This window comes from Melospiza georgiana, chromosome 12 (genome assembly GCF_028018845.1).
Source record: "Melospiza georgiana isolate bMelGeo1 chromosome 12, bMelGeo1.pri, whole genome shotgun sequence".
In the NCBI taxonomy this organism is placed as follows: domain Eukaryota; kingdom Metazoa; phylum Chordata; class Aves; order Passeriformes; family Passerellidae; genus Melospiza; species Melospiza georgiana.
In genome coordinates this window covers 15,390,334-15,409,159 of record NC_080441.1, presented here as the reverse complement: position 1 = coordinate 15,409,159, position 18,826 = coordinate 15,390,334, and the positions used below count along the sequence as shown (strand labels likewise).

At 49.5% G+C, this 18,826-nt stretch overlaps 1 protein-coding gene across 7 annotated transcripts in view; it reads left to right on the top strand.

The window, feature by feature from the left end:
* Positions 1-18,826, top strand: part of ZMYM3 (zinc finger MYM-type containing 3) — a 32,003-nt gene that overhangs the window by 562 nt on the left and 12,615 nt on the right. For 3 of the 7 annotated variants that reach the window (XM_058032835.1, XM_058032834.1, XM_058032833.1), the window contains exons 2-11: positions 9,474-10,364; positions 11,186-11,229; positions 11,630-11,702; positions 12,494-12,785; positions 13,214-13,391; positions 13,755-13,967; positions 14,552-14,702; positions 15,078-15,193; positions 18,066-18,152; positions 18,472-18,622. In XM_058032835.1, coding sequence (XP_057888818.1) covers positions 9,488-10,364; positions 11,186-11,229; positions 11,630-11,702; positions 12,494-12,785; positions 13,214-13,391; positions 13,755-13,967; positions 14,552-14,702; positions 15,078-15,193; positions 18,066-18,152; positions 18,472-18,622 — 2,182 coding nt within the window. In that variant the 5' untranslated portion in view covers positions 9,474-9,487. Of the gene's footprint in view, positions 1-56; positions 334-5,523; positions 10,365-11,185; positions 11,230-11,629; positions 11,703-12,493; positions 12,786-13,213; positions 13,392-13,754; positions 13,968-14,551; positions 14,703-15,077; positions 15,194-18,065; positions 18,153-18,471; positions 18,623-18,826 lie in introns of those variants that run through there. The other 4 variants (XM_058032831.1, XM_058032830.1, XM_058032832.1 and 1 more) reach the window with 4 other exon arrangements.

Below are 18,826 nucleotides of genomic sequence, written 5' to 3'. Positions count from 1 at the left end.
GTGCCGCCCGCCCGCCGGGACCCGCTCCGCCAGGTGGATCCGCCCCAGGTTTTCCAGCCGCCCGTGGCGATCCGGGCTGTCGCGCCGATCCCGAGCTCGGGGCTCCGCTCCGCGTTTCCGCGGCAGCCGCTCGTGAGCGAGTCTCGCGAGCCTAGGCCCCACCGCGGCCTATGAGAGCGCGTCCCTCGCTCCGCGCAGCCAATAGGGCGCCGCCGCCGCCCCCCCGTCGGCTGGCAGCGCGTTGAGGGCTCCGAGCGGCGCCTCCATTTAAAGGGGCCGCGACCCGAATCCGGGTTCTGGGTAGAGCGGACGGCGCAGCACCGGGAGAGCCAGGTACGAGCGGTGGCGGCCGCGGGCGTGCCCCGGCGGTGTCTCGGGAGGTGCGGATGGGGCCACGGGCCGGTCTTGGGGCCCCGCGAAGAGGAGGCGGGGCGGGCGCGTGCGGCGCGGGTACCAGGGTGGGGGGGTTGGGTGAGCCCCCCGGGGAGGGGGGGGGGTGCGCGCGCCTTGCGGGAGGGGGCGTGGCCGGAGCCCCTCGAGGGGGCGTGGCCGGTGCCGCTCGCCCCCTCCCCGGGGCGGCCGCTTGGGGGCGCCCTGCGGCGGGTCCCGGAGGGGGGGGCGCTGTGCGACCCTCGCCCCTTATGGGGGATCTGGGCTGTGGGCTCCCTCGCGATGGATGGGGAGCCCCAGCCTGACCCCCACCCCTTGCAGCTCCAGTCCAATGCGAATTGCTCTGCAGTGCGGGGGAGGCGGTGGTCTCTGCACCCCTCCCGGTATTGCTGGGGAATGCACTTGCCTGGCCCCCATCCCCGCCTCGGTTCCATGGAGACCCCCCGTGGGTCCTCGCTCTGGAGAGGGGTGGTCTCTGGAGTCCCCCGGAATGGATGGGGAGCCCCCATGTGAGCCCCATCCCCGACCTGGTGCAGAGTTCACCCCGTGCCCCCTGCAGTGGGGGGTCGTGCGACCCTTTTGCCTTTTGAGGAGGGGTCTGGGCCCTGGGTGCCCTCGCTGTGGCTGGGGAACCCCCCCAGCCTGACCCATGATTCCCAGCCCGCTTCCATGGAGACCCCAGCGAGATCCCTGCCCTGTTGTGGGAGGCGGTCTCTGGGTCCCCCTGCGGTGGATGGGGAGCCCCAGCCTGGCCCATCCCCGGTGTGGGCTGGCATGGGGAGGTGTGGGGGGCAGCTCTCATGGGGGACAGGGCTGGCTGTGCCCCCCAGCCTGGGCCCAGGGTTCATGGCTCCCGCAGGCCCTGAGCGCTCAGCCCAGCGGGGCCTGTCCTTGCTGAGGGGCTGTGCTGAGCAGGGACAGCAAACAGCCCTGGCAGCTCTGCCCTGGCGCTCGGCTCTCCCCGTGTCCCCAGGGGCTCTGCCTTTATGGTGCTGTCACCACACGCAGGAACAAAGTCTGTGGGGTTCACAGCTGCTGCTCTGTGAACTGGATAACCTCTCTGACAGCCTTCCCTGTGTGTGGGGGAGTCTGCAGCCTCCTCAAGGCCTGGAGGGGCTGTGTGTCCCTGGGCACCCTGTGCTGCTCTCGAGGATCTGGCCCCAGGGGCTGGAGCTGCCCTGGGCTCTGCTGTAGCCTCCCCATGTGGGCAGGGTGGCTGTGGGCAGCCAGGTGCCCTGGGGAGCATCAAGCACCTCCTGTGTGGTTGGCAGAGGTGGAGGCAGGCCTGGCAAGGCAGGGAGCTGGCTGTGCTGTGTGCCCAGCACGGGAAAAGGCCCTGGCATCAGAAACGCTGTGTGGGCAGAGGCAGTGCTGGACGTGTCAGGTGATGGTGGGGGGTAGGATTTTCAACTGAGTGCTGAGGGATGGTTCCTGGAGTCTCTTTTGATGAGCATGAGAGCTGCTTCATTTGTGCTCTCCTCTGCTCCTGCTGTGCTTCCAGGTATGGCTTTTGTTCTAGGCTGTAGCTTCTGTCCTTTTCATTGCAGCTGCAATCCCCAAGAAAACTTTTAATCTGCATTTTCTCACCTAACCCTGCCTAGACTGGGATCAAAGCTGGTGATAAGAGCATAGCCCTGTTGTTATTGTGAGCTCAACCTTATGAAAGGAATATCCACAGCCTACAGAGCTGTAATGACTAACCTGAGCCTCACAGCTCCATAGTGCATATTTGCACAACCTCTTTTTCTCTCTGCACCTGCTCACATCCCTCTCCCTGTGAGTGCCCTTGCTTTGGAGGATGACAGTGAGTAACACCAGATTTTCCCACATCTCTGGCAGCCAGAGGAAGGGCCCAGGCTGAGCCCATGGCCTCACTTTGGGGGCAAAGCCCCTTGTATGGTATCTCTGTGGATGTCTGTGATCAGTGATGCGGGGAGGCACAACTGTGATGGACACAGATGTGCTGGCAGAAGCCTTGCTGCAGAAGGGTTGTGGTCAAAGCCATGGAATAGGCTACAGCTGTGACAATGCATTTGTTACTTTAGCAAAGGCAATGCTAAGGGTTTGACTGAATTTTAGTCTCAGCAGTGTTTTATTAACTTCCCTCTCTGCTGATGGTACAGGTCAGGGAATGGCAGTGTCTGAGAGCATCCTCACCAGCCCTGCTGGCCATGGGCTCTGGTGCTGTCTCCTCTCCCCTTGCTGTGAGCCTGCTCTGCTGGCCCAGCGCTGGGCAGCCCAAGGGGTGAGTGTTGGTCTCTAGATGGGCTGAGATATTGCTCTGCTCAGCACAGCCTTACCAGGGCCACTCTGAAGAGCTGCGTGGGAGCTGAGGCCTCCCAGCACTGAGGTCCCTTTCCAGCACCTTGCAGAGGGATCTGGGACTGTCAGTGAGGCAGAGGAGACAGCTCTCACTGTGTTTCCAGTATTTTGGCTATGCAGGGCTCTTAAGGAAAATTTCATGTTTTGCTTTCAAAGATACATCGTCTCAGAAACTCTACCCTTTTGTTTTCTCTCTTTTCCCTGGGCAGTAAGGTTTTTTTCAGAGAACTACAGACAGACTTGGGTTGTAAGGGGTCTCTAGAAGTGTCTGGTCCTTCTGATCTGCTCAAAACAAAGCTGACTTGAGGCCTTGTTGTTCAGGGCTTTGTCCAGTTGTGTTTTGAGGGCCTCCAGGCAGTGTGTGGCCTGTCCCAGGCTGCAGCACTCCTCTGGAGAGTCACCTGCTGCCCCTGCAGCTGTCCTCTCCAGCTGCTTGTGGGATGTGCCAGAACACTTTGTCAGGTGCTCTGATGCCTTCCTGCAGCATTTGGGCAACAGGTACACAGACCTGATGACCATCTAGTTTTTACCATTTCCAGGTCTCCTGTTTTTTTTTTTAATAATTGTCTTGATACCCTTAAGGCATTTTGGACACACTGCTCAAGCATGCTGTACCTCCAAGCCTTTTTTGTTGTGCTTCTGATAGTACTTCCAAGGCTTTTTTACCCACTCACCCCCTTCCCCTGCATTTAACACTATTTTGGCTGTACAAACACCAGGAGAATTTTCTCTTGGACTTGATGGCTGAGTGGAGTTGGTTCTTGAAGCTGAGTTGCTCTCCAGATAGCATTGCTGCTAAGAGTGTACTTGGACTTGTTACTCTTTTCTCTGTTGCAAAGCCTTGACACTCAGTGCTTTGGGAGATCCTGGTCTTAGGAGGTGTGAGGGGATCCAAGGCATTTCAAACTGCTGCCAGGATGGCATTCTGGATGGATGAGGATGCTCCTGTTGCCTGTCCTAGCATTTACTGCTATGGTTAGCATTAGATAATGCTGAGATTGAGGAATGTTGTCAGTTATATTTGAAATGTTGCAGGGAGTCTCCTGGTAAATCTAATTCCAGGCAATTCTGTGAGATTTCTGAAATTTGTCCTTCTTGCACTTTATTGAAACTGAAGTTTCTGGAATGCAAACTGAAAATCCAGTTTGGTCATTCCTGCCATTGAGGAATTTACAGGAGACTCGTGGCTGTGTGTTGCAGCACCAGCTGGAGGATTTTCTGGGTTCAGGGTGGCTGTGATACTTCATTTGAGGCCTGCAGCCCTGAGCTGAGGCTCCTGCTGTAAGAAAATCTAGTGGTGATCTGCTTTCCTGGCTTTGGGAGTATAAAAAAACAATTGCTGGAGTCTCAGTGCTGCTGGTGAAATTCTGGAAAGGCCCTTTTTCCCCTGTGTGCCAGTTACTGTTGTGTGGAGAGTCCCAGTCACACTGGAGACTGGCCTGGAGGGGATGTGGTGAAAGCTGCTGCACTTTGCACTGATTGGGAGCCAATCATACATTTGGAGGTGGGACAGTGTTTGCCAAACCCTGCCTGCAAAGCACAAGGACTTGACCAGTGGCATCTGCAGGAGCTGTGGCTGACTTGGAGTGAGTCACTGCATGTAAAACCTCCAAGTCCCAGAGGGTTTACAGATCCCATGGTCAGTTGTTTAATCATGTGTTTATGGGCTTTGATTTGCAGCGTTTTGCATCCTTGAGTGCATCTCTCTGTATCTCCACGGAGTTGTCTGCTGTAGATCTTCTTACTTTGGGATTTTTTGAGATGGATCACATCTCCCTGTTTCTTTTCAGGGAACAAAATAGGTTTAGCACTGAAGGGTGTTCTTTAAACCATGGCTGATTAATAAAGCACTGGGATTCTTGTGTTACTGTGTCAGATTTTTTTTAAATTTGAAATATCTCAACTCTTCCAATAACTGTTAACAATTGTAGACAGTAGTCAAGAATGAGACAGTGATGGTCTAAGAGGGCACAGTGTGCAAGTAGCACTGTACTGAATGTCACCAAGGGGGCTTTGTGCATTTGAGTTTGCAGCTCAGAGAGCTGCCTCTCCACAAACACAAGTAAGTAACAAAAAACTTTCTGCTCCTTTCTGGAGAATTTTGACTGGACTGGAACATGGTCCACAGTAGTGTGCTTAATTAACTGGTGATTCTTTCTAAATTCATTTGGGTTGAAGTGAGTTAGCCAATATGTAATAAAGGTTTGCAGTGCTTGAATCTAGAATGCTGTCAGCTGTCCAGATAAACTCAGATAAGTCACAGCAGTGAAGTTGGCTTCTGCTGTACTCACCACTCAAAGTATAATATTGTTGATGAAGATATGTTGACTAAAACCATGCTGGTAGGACATGATATTACTTTCTTAATGTTTTATTCATTGAACTGTGTATTGACACTATTTTTGTTGAGAAATACTAGGTGGAGTGTTACTGTTGGTTCAAAAATTTGGCACAAAAAAATAGAAGCTTCTTCCAGAGATCTGCTTAGGTCTTACAGACCTTGTAGATGGGAAGTGACTGAAATGTTCATTTAAGTGTCTTTTGTAGTTAGTAGTTAATTATTTTCATATTTCAAATTATCTCTAATAGTGAAAAAGATAATCCTTCAGCCTTCAAAAGTATTGAAAATCTGAATACACATCCATGAACAAAAGTCCAGGACAGATACCCAGGCAGTTCCTGTTCCTTTGCTAGAGGACAGCAGTAACTGTATGGCTATGGGATTTTTTGTGGGCTGTAAAGACTTCTGAGATGTTCTCTTCATCAGGAGGGAGTAACAACAGCATTTTTTTTTGCTGTCTGTTTTTAATTAAATGTTTGATGGTAGATCCTCATTTCTGTAGGTAGGCCACATATTCCCCTGCTAATGGTTACCTGAGTTATAGCACCACTGATATCTTTAATAACCTGAATAAAGTCCCAGGTAGTCACTGGGATATACTTAAGTGCCCTGGCAGAGATGTTGCACTTTGAGCTTCCAGACCTGAGAGAAGATCCCAAGTGCCCGTCTTTGGCAGGTCTGGTGGTCACAGGTACTGGGTTTGGCCACCAGTGTTGTGTTCTGTGCCAGTCCTGCCCTCCTGGGGAGGACCCCCAGCTGTCCCATCACTCCTTTGGAAATGCTTAGTGCTGCCTGAGAAGCATTCTGCTGCAGGCTGCTGTGCAGGGGACTTTGCTCCTTCAACTTCCCAAGAATATATCTCTTACTGAATACTCCAGGGAGTAATACTTACTCCTAAGTGAGGAGTTCCCAAATTGAGCAGTTCTATGTGCTGCTAGGTGCAGGATTTCAGCACACTGCCTCCTCTTGGTTTGTTGCACTGTACTCTCCTTGCTGCCCGTTATGTGGCTGGAAAAGAATACGATTTTGAGCAAACCAGTGACCAAACCCCAGTGACTGAGCTGTGCATTAGCTGGTCCTGGAATAAGAGAGGTGATGACTTGTGGTGGATCATTTCAGCACCTGCCAGAAACAATAAGCTATTCTGTTTCTGTTGTGGAAAGTGAGAAAAGACTTTCCCAGAGATAAAGAGCACGCTCTGTTTGCAGCTTAACTCACTGTGAAGCTCAACAGAAGGCCCAGACAAATCTGTCTGCCTGGGGCACACAGAAGTAGAGCTTCTTACCTTGCTGCAGCAGAGCAGCTCTAATTTCTTCAGGTTGAGTTTGATTTCAGAGCAACCCACAGAACTGGAAAATACCATTCTTTCCTATTTTGAGAGCCTCCTTCCTCATTCTTATCAGCTGGTAGTTGAAAGCCACTATAAAGAATTCATTGTCAGGGACATTCTGTGCTTTCCCACTCACACTGTTTGTCAGCATCACCTTGGGTCCAGCCTCAACTCTTAACTCCATCAGCTTTTCCAGATTCTTTTAAATATATCAAGAGTTGGAATTCATCTGCCCTGTATCACCTCAGAGCTCTGCTGCACCAGGTTGAAAATAAACAAAAGGAAAATACTTCTAAAACCTGAATGTTAAACTGCAGTACTTAAAACCCACTGGAATTTTAGGAAGTCCAAAGTGTAAATTGGTTCAAAGGGGGATTAGGCAGATTCACAGAGGATTTGCCCAGTACAGATCTTAACAGGGACATTGTCAGTGCAGCTCAAGCCAAGTGAGATTCTTCAGCAGCTGAGTCCTTGACTGGGGGATGTGCTGAAGAGGAACATCCTGTTAGTTGTGTTTCTTACACTCTCTCCCCAGGTATTCACATTCCTGGTGTGAATAGGAACAGGATATTCAAGCACATGGCCCTTTCATTGGCCTGACTGCAGCAGTCCTTAGCTTTGCACATCCTAAGAGATTTTGGTTCCCTCTCCAGAATGTGTGAGTTGTTCTGCTGGGAGGATTCAGACAGAGCTGATGAGAGGGGACAGGGCCTGGAGCTGAGGGTTGTGCTTCCAAACAGAGCATGTGGGTGAGTCAGTGCTCTTACTGCAGCCTTGCCTCTGCAGAGAGGTCTGTTCCAGCCACATCCTGATACTTTGGAGCTGCCTTAATCTGCAGAATGCTTCTTCTCTTTCAGACTTTTCTGTTGGTCTAGCACATTGCCATTAAGCAGAGTTTTGTCTTGCATTGTATCACCCAAAGTTTGAAAGCAGGGTTAAGGTGTACACTGTTAACCCAGATGCCTTTGGTCCACTTGTAACATGAGTTACAGGACAAGTTTGTGGATTGTTGCTTGCATTATGCTCTGGGAGGGAATGCCCAGATGGATTTCTTATGCTCCAAATGTTTCCAGGGTCTGTTTCTACCAAGCAAAGACTAGGCAGCTGAAAGTGGGAGTTACTTTAGGACCTTAGTGGTTCATTGCAAACTTGTGCAAAGTGGCTGAGGTCATTCTGAGGGGTTTGTTAGCTCTGTTAAGTATACCTATAAATAAATTTACCTTCTTCATCAGGATGCCTTGAGGTTTTTTTTTACTGATAACTGTTGGTTCTGCTGTCTGTCTGTGAAACTGGGTGGGGGATATCTTTGAGCAGGAGACATTGCTCATATTCTGAACAGCATCTTGTTTATCATCTTGGAAGGATTCTCATCTTCAAACCCTTAGGACCTTTCTTTCAGATATCTTTGTTTCTATTTCACTTTTTTCTTATTTCTGTCAGCCAACCTAAAACATGTATTAGATCCTGCATTGCTCTGGAATTGGCTTATTCTAAAAGTTCTGTCTCGTAACTAAAAGTGAACAGAAACACCAAAATCTTTGGGGGTGAAACTTGCTGTGCATTTCTAAAGATTACATTTGCTTTAGTTTCTGATTGGGATTGTAGGAACAGTGCTTTATCTACCACCACAGAAAGCATTACTGTGTATTTAGATAAAATAAAGAGGTGGTGGCTTTGAAATCCAGTTGTTGGGTATGATTTCCTTAAATTCCTGCTTGTCTAAGTTTCAGAAGCTGGATGCCTTCTCTGTCCAAGTATGTTCTGTTTAGTTCTGAGCAAACCATTTGTGAGTGAAATTTTGCTTGTCCATTCAGAGGGAAGGATATGAAAAAAGAGTTAAACAGCCATCATCAGTGAAATTAAATCAGGCTTCCTCCTTCATTGATAGAGATGAGTAAGCCCAAATAAACAAAAGTACTGGTTTTTTTTCATTCAGGGCCTAAAACAGTGCTAAATTTAGAACTGGAATTACTCTGATAGGAAGGGCTAGGTTGTTGCCACGTCATTTGATTCTAGTGCCTTTTTTGTAGTGCCTACTGAGAGCCTGTTTGGGGACATGATGTTATTTCAAGTCTTGCACTGCCTTCCCACTTGCAGACTCCAGCTCTTTCTCTCTTTCCCTCTTCAGGTTTGTCAACCATTATCTCCTTTTGGGGGTTAATTCAGTTTTAGACCATATTACTTGCCTCATCTCTAAGTCTTGACCTTTCTGTCTTACGATGATGTCAGCCATGAGGAGTTGGGCTGTAACTTGCCCTCTGAGGTTGGCAGTCTGCATCACACCTTCCTGTTCAAGTCACTGTTGGTGCCCTGCAAAGTCACACTGATCTTTTTTCCTAACTCTGCATTGCCTGCTTGTGTCTATCTTGCTACTTGTTCTTCTTATGACTGCTTTTAACATCAGAGCTTTACCACCTTTCTTCTTGTCACCCTCCAGAACTCTTCCTAGTTCTAACTTAAGCTTTTCCAGCTGTTCCATGTCTGAATATTAGCCTATGTAATTTTGGGGCTATGCAGCAGCTGTAGTTATAGTGTAATATTGTTAATATCTGTCCTCTGACCAGATTAATGCGTGTTGTCATCCTGTGTCTTGTTAAGACTCACACTTCAGGGCTTGAAAGGAGTTATTTCTACCTCTCTGTTTAAGAGAAAAAAGGTATTTTAAAAATTAAAAATGTGTTAGCTCCATAAGAACAGATCAGGAGAGAGGACAGACCAGATTATTTGGATGGAGAAGAAGGCAGGGCTGGGGATATTACCACAGAACATTGGTGTGGAGCCTCCTGAATTGGTGCTGTGATACCCCAGTGTGTCATTTAGCACAAGCAAGTTTCTTTGCTGTGCTGTGGTGAGACGTGTGAGAGCTGTAGAGTTCTCAAAGGTCTGAAATACCAAACTACTGCATCCTGCTGCTGACTTTTGTACCCTCACAAGCAGAGGTGATTCACCTGCTGGTGTCTGGTGTCCTGGTTATGGCCTGGCAGCATTCCTGGGCCTTGGTTTACTCCAGCAGTGTTCAGTAGAGTGCACAGTTCATGTTCTGTGTTAGACTGCTTTTCATTAACTTGCAAGTCTCTCTCTCATTTCCAGTTGCCATCTTCTAAATGGATTCCAGTGAATTTTCAGGATCTCTGGACCCCCTGTCCCTGCCTGACAAACCCCTCATTGGTGATCTCCCTGCTGACATGGAGTTTGGTGAAGATCTCCTGGGCTCCCAGACAGCTTCTACCCAGGAAGTTTCAGTTCTTCAGCCCCCTGGCTGGGATCAATCCAAGCAGATGACTGCAGATGAGGACTTGGACCTTGTAGTGAAAGCAGACAACGTGCCTGAACTAAATAAATCAAATGACTGTGTTCTAGATAAACCTGGTGTCTTGGATGTGCTGGAGAAATCTGGTGTCAGGGATGATTTGGGTAAAACCTCTGACTTGGTGGATAAACCAGAGGGTCTGGATGGGCTGTGTAAGGAACAACCTTCCCAGGACGTGGAGGGTGGACCAGCAGAGTCCTCTGCCCTGTCTAGAGAAGCTGTTGGTCCAGAAACAGGGAAAGAAGGGGAGGATGCACCAAAAAATTGTTCTGGGGATGTAAAGGAAGATGGTGCTGCTGCTATTCCTGCACTGTCTGGTGACAATGCCCCTAAATCACCCCAACAACCTGTCCCTGACTCCAGGGACCTCAGCAGTGCCCCAGCCAAGGAAGAAACCACAGCACAGTCCTCAAGTCCCACAGTGCCCCCACCCCAAATCAGTCTGAAACAAACAAAGAAGATGAAGTTGAAGGCACCAAGGAAAAGCTCACCTTTGCAGAGGGAAGGGCTGGCAGGGGAAGCAGAGGTGCAGCTGAGCCCAGACAGCAGAACTGCAGCTTTGCCCCCTGAGCCTGTGGAGAAAAAGCGGGCAGAGGAAGGGGATGGTAATGGGAAGAACTCACTTAAAGGAAACAGTGCACTCAAAGCACAGGAAGCCTTACCACCTGCAGGTAAGTTGTTGGCTCAGCAGAACCTGGCTTCCTCTTGCTCAAGTCATCCAGCTAAACATTGCTGAGGCTGGAGTCTGCTCTGCACTCCAGCTCATCCCCTGCTATGGAAATAGCCAACCCTTCTGATGTCTAGATTTGGGCAAAGCCTCTTGTGTAAAGGGAATAATGTTCTGGTGTGCACAAGCTCCTGCTCTGGCTTTCATGGCTTTAATTGATTTTTGGTGCTTGTGGAAGCAAGGAGCTTCCCCAGTAAAGCTATGGCTGCACATCAGCCACAGCTTTTTTAATTTGAAACATCTCAACTCTTCCAATAACTGTTAGCAATTGTAGACAGTAGTCAAGAATGAGACAGTGATGGTCTAAGATGGCACAGTGTGCAAGTAGCACTGTACTGAATGTCACCAAGGGGGCTTTGTGCTCTTTGAGTTTGCAGCTCAGAGAGCTCACGCTCTCCATTGCTGGAGTCTTTGCTGGAACTTAGGGTCAGCACCCGCTGTTTCCAATAGGCAAAGTTCCTCTGCCCAGGCTGGCCATCCCCAGGAGATGCTCAGTCTTGTCAGAAGCAGCCCACCCAGCCTGCCTCCCCCATGCAGGGAGGTCTCCCCCTTGCAGGGCTTCTCCCTGTCTGTGTTTGGATCTGCAACTACAGCTGGTGGATTTAGGAACCTTCCACCACCAGAACTGTACTTGGTAGCCAGGACAGGCTGGGGCTTCATGTCCTGACTGACCCAAAGGGTGGCTGCATTTGGAGAACACCTGTGCTCTTCTGTTAGAATAAAGCAAGATGTTAGATGCAAGCTTGTTCTGTGCTTCTGTTCCAGGAGAAAGCCTGTCTAGGAAGGGAAGCGAGCTGCCAGCTGAGAAGGTGAGGAGCATGCAGTCAAGTATGTATGGTGCAGGAGCACAGAGTGGGGCTGGCTGTTGTCAGACTGACTCTGTGAGGGACACTGGCTGTCTCATCAGCCCTCTGGAAAGGAGTTTGCATGACTCCTGTGACAGAATGATCCCTGTGCACTGCCACTATGCTGTAATGTGGCTTCAGTGTGTCCCTGCTGCCCTCAGCTGAAATGTCATTCTCATAAGCCTACTCCCCTCTCTCCTCCGTCTTGCCAGCTCTGATCAGGTATCCATGGAGTTTTATCCATTTTCAGCCTAGGTATTGGGCAACCAAATCCCAGAAGTTGGAACTTCACCATAATCTGGGATATTTATCCATGGTTGCCCTAGCTGCTAGTTAGCCTAACTACTTTCTGAATGTCTTCTAGGAGCAGAAAAGAAGTGAACGACCCAGAAGATCAGAAACTGTCAGGCCTGAGACTGTGAACTCCTCAGAGAGCAGTGAGTAACTGGGGTTGGTCAATCCCTGTTTCCAGCCAGAGAGGATGGTCCAGATCCATTGTGGGCAGGTAGTTCATGGTGTGAGTACAGTGGGAACTCTGGAACTTCCGTGCAGGCTTCCCTTCTACACAGGACAGGTCCACAAGTCTCCATCCTGGGGTACTTGCCTTGCTTTCTCAGGGCACTTAGGTCAAAACAGGGAGTGTTGTAGTATTTTTACAGTGGTGTGTGGGCACCAAGCACTAAGTTACAGGATGAGATTGGGGGGGTGTTCCCAGGAAATCCATTTTCCATCTCCTCATCCAGGAACTTTCTTCCATTCTCTCTATGAGAGCAGGCTGTCTGAAGAAAGGTTGTATTTTGGAGATTTTCCTGGAGTGTTCTTTTCCTGTTATTTGAGATACTGAATGTCACCCTGCCATTCCCTAGTATTTGTGTGTTGTTCCTTTATTGCCTGCCTGTGCTAGAATCTGGTGATTAACACATTCCCTTTCCAGTCTAACAGTTCTTACAGGGTAGATGTTCACACTTCAGGCTTCTGCTCAACCTTGGTGTATCATGACTTCCTAGACAGGAATTGTATTTAAGCCTGGTTTGTTTAAACACCTCTTGATTCATCTCCAGTTACAACAGAATTTCTTTTAAGGATCCCTTTATCATTCCACCCAGACAGGAACAAAGTACATAGAGGGACTCTAGAAAGGTGACTCAGAAAATCCCAGCATGTGTCTCACGGCTGAGTTTCTCACTTCCTAACGAGGGGTTTCTGATCTTCCTGTGCTGCTCTGCAGTTCCAGTGTCTGATGAGGACTCTGATGCGATGGTGGATGATCCCAACGATGAGGATTTTGTCCCGTTCCGGACGCGGCGCTCCACGCGGATGTCGCTGCGCGCTCAGATGGCGCAGCGCGCCGCCCGCTCCTCCTTCACCAAGATGACGTGTGCCAACTGCCGGACCCCGCTGCAGAAGGGTCAGACTGCCTACCAGAGAAAAGGCCTTCCTCAGCTCTTCTGCTCCAGCTCCTGTCTCACCACCTTCTCAAAAAAGCCACCTGGCAAGAAGATATGCACCTTCTGCAAAAAGTGTGTGTTCGTTCCCCCATCCTCAGTGCTCCTGTGCTTGTGACCCACTCAAATGCTCCACTGCTCTCCTGCCAGTCCCCTTCCTATGGCCCTCATTCAGCCACATCACTCCTGCCCACTGCCAGCTGCTGCCCTGTATATTCTTTCACACACTGCCTGCCCCATGCTCCCTACACCCCTTTCACATTCTTGCTTCCCCTGCCTGTCCCCAGACTTAGAGCCCCATATTCCAGTCTCCCCTCAAAACAACCTCCTGCATGCTCTGTCTTCAGACACCTCTTCCCTGGGCCAGGACAGAAGCTGCTGTGAGACAGTTCTTGCCAACTTTTTGGGACACCAGAAAGTCCTGTACATTGCAGTGAGCCATCCTATCCCTTTGTGGCAGGACACACATGTCCCTGCACTAACGCATCCCTCCTGATCCCCAGGGAGATCTGGAACACCAAGGACTCTGTGGTTGCCCAGATTGGTTCAGGTGGCTCTTTCCATGAGTTCTGCACCTCTGTCTGCCTTTCCCTCTACGAGGCCCAGCAGCACAGACCAGCACCTCAGTCTGCAGATGCCTCGGACACCGGCCGCTGCAGTGTTTGCCACAAACCTGGCGAGGTAAACAAATCCCTTGTCCTTCCCAAGTCCTGGAGAAAGTGCTTAGGACTCACAGCACTTAGTCTTCATCAAGACCAGGGCATTTGCCAGGTTTTCCTGTAGTGTGAGGCCTCAGCCACTGAGCTGGCTTAGGCTCACTCTCAAGCTTTTCCTTGCCTGAGGCTCACTGCTTCCTGCCACTCTGCTCTCCCTGTTCCTCTGACTTTTGGTAAGGGAGGCCACCCTGAGTCCACACCAGCTTCCAGTATGGCAATTCCCAGAGTTTTAGTGCCTGTTATCCCAAGGGCTGTGCTTGTAGTGGTACAGCTGCCCTGGAAGGAGGCCTGTGGTGGTTTGGGAGTGACAGCAGTGATGTCTCTGCAGATCCAGCACGAGGTCAGCAATGGGAACGTCGTTCACCGCATCTGCAGCGACGCCTGCTTCACCAAGTTCCGGGCCACCAAGGGGCTGAAAACGAACTGCTGTGACTACTGTGGACTTTATATCTACAACAAGGGCTTGCCCCTGGAGTACCTCTTCCATGAAGGCCAGCAAAAACGCTTTTGCAACTCTGCATGTCTCAACAGTTACAAGAAGGTGGGTGTGGGCAGCTGCCTGGGGTGGGGGGTTCTCTGTGGGCACACAGCAACTTTGCTTGGTGTGGCACAGGGCATTTTATTAAATTGCAGATGACTGGAATCCCCTTGGTCTTTGATTGCTGACAAAGCAGTTAACAGATTGCTGTGGGGAAACTCTGAAGCAGGCAAACAGAATTGATTTTATCAGCATGGGGCCCACTATGGACCCAAACATGGGTCAGAAAGTCAGTGAACTGGTGGTAAAGTGACACTGGTATATGCAGTTATCATGGACTGGCTTCTGGATGTCTCTCTAAAGCTGGGCTGGGTATGTTCCTCTGTCACCTGAGCAGTCTTCCCTTAACTGTCTTAGAAAGGATGGCCAAAATCTGTATTCCTGCCAGGTTGCCCTTGAAATGAGAAGTTGAAGTGCCAAAGGCAACTTTTTTTGCTACTGCCACTTGAATCTGTGGTCTGTAAGCCTCAGGTGGTCACTGCAGGAGAGCAGTTCTAGAGTGGATACAGCAGTGGGGTGGGATGTGGTAGCTGGACCTTGCCAGCTGTGATGGTCTCTTGGAAGCTCTGTTCTCTCTGTGTTTGCAGAAGAACACTCGGGTGTACCCCTGCATGTGGTGCAAGACACTGTGCAAGAACTTTGACATGCTGCCCAACGTGGATCGCAGTGGCAAGATGGGCCTGTTCTGCTCCATTTGCTGCACTACCTCCCACAAAGTGAAGCAGTCAGGCTTAGTTGGTAAGAGCACCTGTGTAGAGGGAATCATCACCTCTCCACTTAACTCCTTCCTTGGTATTGTTTGTTGCTTGTGGATGGGACTGAAAAGATGTTAGAGCCTGGGGGGAGAGTCCAGTGAAACAAGTGGAAGTGCAGAGGGAGGAGCCCTTGCAGCATGTGGACATCTTAATAGAGGGTAGTGTACATTGCTGTTCTTGGGAATGAATTCAGGGAGCAGGTGTAGTGCTGGATGGTGCTGGCATTGCTGTTCTTGTCCCTTGCTTTTTGGTAATAGCTTGACAGACTGAGGATGAGTGAGTAGCTTGCATGCCCTCCTCAGAATCCAGTCCCACATCCTGTGCTGCTGCCCTCACCAATTCCTATCTGTTTCATCAGGTCCCCCTAGACCCTGCAGCTTCTGCAGAAAGAGTTTATCTGAACCCTGCTATTACAACAAGACAGACCGGGTTGTCTACCAGTTCTGCAGCCCCAGCTGCTGGACCAAATTCCAGGTACTGAAATATCCTTCATGCTGGGCTGGGCCATGGAGCTCATGCCTCCTTTCACACAAAGCAGAGGCTCCACCTTCCTTGAGCTCCTCAGGGGGGTGCTCCTAAGAAAGAAGAAAGTCTCTTCTGGTGCACAAATCCCAGTCTTGGCCCTATCTCCCCCACCCTCCACTGGGATAAAGTGGGCTGTAATTCACTCCTATTTATCAGGTTATGCCCAGCAGGAGGGCAGTGCAGAGCTGTGCTGTTTGAGATAGAGTGGCCTATGAGAGCACAAGCAAGTGCACAAGTAAGCCAGCAAAGCACAAGTGCACACCTCATAGCTGGGTGGAAAGAGCAGAGCTGCCCTCTCAGCCAGGTGTCACTGAGAAACAGAAGTCTTCAGGATGTACTATCTAAAAATTTACAAGTAGCAGGCCTGGATACCTCTTGTTTAATAATCTTTAAAAGCTTGACTGGTGATTTTTAATCTTCTGATGTTAAGTTTCAGCAAACGTGAGATGTCTGTGGTATTCATAGGCAATTTCAAGAATATTAGTTTTGCACAGTTGTCAAAGAACAAAGTAACAGCCAGGAGGACCTGAGAAACTCAGGCCAGGACATGTCTTGGGCAACTGAGAAAACATAGAAAATCTAGAGGTAAGAGTTAGCTATCAGCAGTTGCAGCATTTCATTTTCAGATTTGATTTGTTTGGGGCTTTTTTTTGGTGGGAGGGGTAGAGACATTTGGTTGTTTGGAGTTTTTTGGTGGGTTTCTTTTTGTTTCTTTCTGTTTGTTTGTTTGGGTTTTATTAAAAAATCCTTGATTGTAATCCTTCACTAAGGTCACAAACAGTGTGAGTAGTGTAGTTCTAGAGCTTTTAGTGTTGTAGACTTTATAAAACTAGAATCATAGAACAGTTTGGGTTGAAAGGGACCTTTAGATGTCATCTGGGCCAGCCTCCCCTGCAGCAAGCAGGGACATCTTCAATTAGATCAGGTTGCTCAGAGCTCTGTCCAATCTAATCTTGAATATTTCCAGGGTCAGGGCACCTACCTGTGCCAGTGTTTCACCACCCACATTGTAAAAAAAAAAAAAAAATAGATAATCTCAATATGCTCTTTTAGGTTAAAACTATTAGCCCTTGTCCTATTGCAGCGGGCCCTGCTAAATTGTGTATCCCCATCTTGCTTACAAGCCCCCTTTTAAGTATTCAAAGGCCACAATAAGGTGTCCCCAGAGCCTTCTCCAAGCTGAATAATCCCAACTCTCAGTCTTTCTTGACAGGAGAACTCTTCCAAAGCTCTGGTCATTTTTATGGCCCTCCTCTGGACTTGCTCCAGAGCAGCTCCATGTCCTTCTTGTGCTGGGGAGCCCAGAGCTGGAGGCAGCACTGCAGGTGGGGTCTGACCAGAGTGGAGCAGAGGGACAGAATCCCCTCCCTCTATTGAGGAGACAACTAGGTTGGTCAGGCAGGAGTGCCCTTGGTGCCCTGTGCTGGCTGTGTTGGCACCTCATGTGCTCCATGTGCCTCAGCACAGCTTCTAGAAGGATCTGTTCATGATCTTCACAGGCACTGCACTGTTCAGTTGTTTCCAGGGTCCTCCTTTCTACCCATTTTAGAAATGGTTGCAACTTTTCCCAACTGGGACTTCATTAATTCATCTAACTTGAATTATTTCCATATAAAATCAGCATTGTAAACATATGAGTAAACCCATGCATCACCTGGGTTAGGAACTGTTTTGCTGGCAGATCTCAGAACACACTTGTCAAAGAAAAAGCACTGAAGAGAGTGTTTCAAAATGGCTTCTTGGGGATCAGCGTTAAGTCCAAGGACTTCAACATTTTCTTGATCATTTGTCAGTAAAGTCAAAGTAAGCATGATGAAATTTAGCAGATGAAACAAAAACTAGTGAGGTGTTAGCCCATGTTGCATTCAGGGTAGTCATGGAAAGCAAAGCAATTGGATTGATTGACTGTTTCCTTCTAATGTTTGCTTAAATGCAGTTTCAGTACAAGATCCTCTGTCAGCTTTACTCAGGTAGTGTGGAAATCCTTGAAAGTAAGGATTTTGAAAAGGCTGTGGAATTACAGCAGGTAAACTATTCAGTATGAGCATCTCAATTTACATCCACACAGGGAAGGATTCATTTATTGCAAGTACAAGCAGGCAAACACAGAGTTAATGTTTGAAGGCCAGGGAGCAAAAGAGCTGCCTAGAATGATGCACATATAGGAAGGATGTTCTCCACTGTCCATTTCAATGCTGAAGAGAAATTGAAAGTATTCTGAAGAAAAGCCCAAAAATTAAATTTGGGCTTGAAAAACGCTTGTACTGAGGCACTTGCAGAATGTCTTATCTGAGGTTATCAGAAAGAAAACCAGGAATTACTTTATTAATAAATATATCCTTGTGGATAAGACATTAAATACTAAATGCATTGTGGACAGGACACCAAATGCTGATTAATCTAGCAGATTAGTCTAGCAGAAAAAGGGATGAGAGGCTGCTTGAATTCTTAAGTTGCATTATCTTGAAAATAGAAATCAGGCACCTCTGCTTCAAGAACTTTTAGAGAAATCCTCAGAAGAGGTAGGAGAGCCCTCATCATTTAAGTTTTTAAATCCAGTGGTGTGGCAGCTTGCAAGCTTGCCTTCCTGAGAAGAGCTGGACCCAGCATACTGGAAACAAAGTGAAATTGCTCTCAGGAATCATCTGTCCAGGAGCTTGGGACATGATGAGATGGACTGAGCGAGTCCCCACAGTGGCAGCAGGTGCGAGGGGCCAGGCAGGCTGCAGGCCCTGGAGGAGGTGGCAGTGGTGGCAGTGTGAGCAGGTGCCTGCTGCCCTCCAGCTGCCCTCTCCCCATGAGCTGTCTCTGTCTCCTGCAGCGCACCAGCCCCGAAGGTGGGATCCACCTCAACTGCCATTACTGTCACAATCTGTTCAGCGGGAAGCCGGAGATCCTGGACTGGCAGGTGAGGGTTTCACCTGGGGGGATGTTGAGGTGGAGGCCAGCACTGCTGAGAACCTCTGGGGTACTTCCTCTTCCTACTGTAAGCAGAGCTCCTCCTCTGCCAGTCCTCTGAATGCCTTAGCTGCAGAGATGTGCCTGGAGACCGAGTGCTGCACTCCTGATCAGCAGGATGTCAGAAGGGCAGCAGGAGACCACTCCTGCCAAATCCTGTGCCAGGAGAGCTGAGGACTTAACTCAGCCCTGTAGTCTTTCTCTTGCTTCCCTGAGAAGCGTGGGAACCTGCTGCCAGGCTGGCTGACCTGGCTGTGGTCTCTTGGCAGGACAAGGTGTATCAGTTCTGCTGCAAGGACTGCTGCGAGGACTTCAAGCGGCTGCGTGGGGTGGTGTCTCAGTGTGAGCACTGCAAGCAGGAGAAGCTGCTGCATGAGAAGATCCGTTTCTCTGGAGTGGAGAAGAACTTCTGCAGTGAAGGTACTTGGGGAAGGCATGGGAGAGGCAGAGCCCCCATGCCAGCCCATGCTGGGGGAGGAGAAGAGAGCATGGAGAGGAACAGAGGGGAGATTGTCTTAGCCAGGCCCTGGGGCAAGAGCCTTGCCATGAAGTGAAGGGAGGACTGTTGTGGGGATGGCTTGCTGTCCAGCCAGGCCCTAGGGCAAGATCTTTACCGTTCATTGT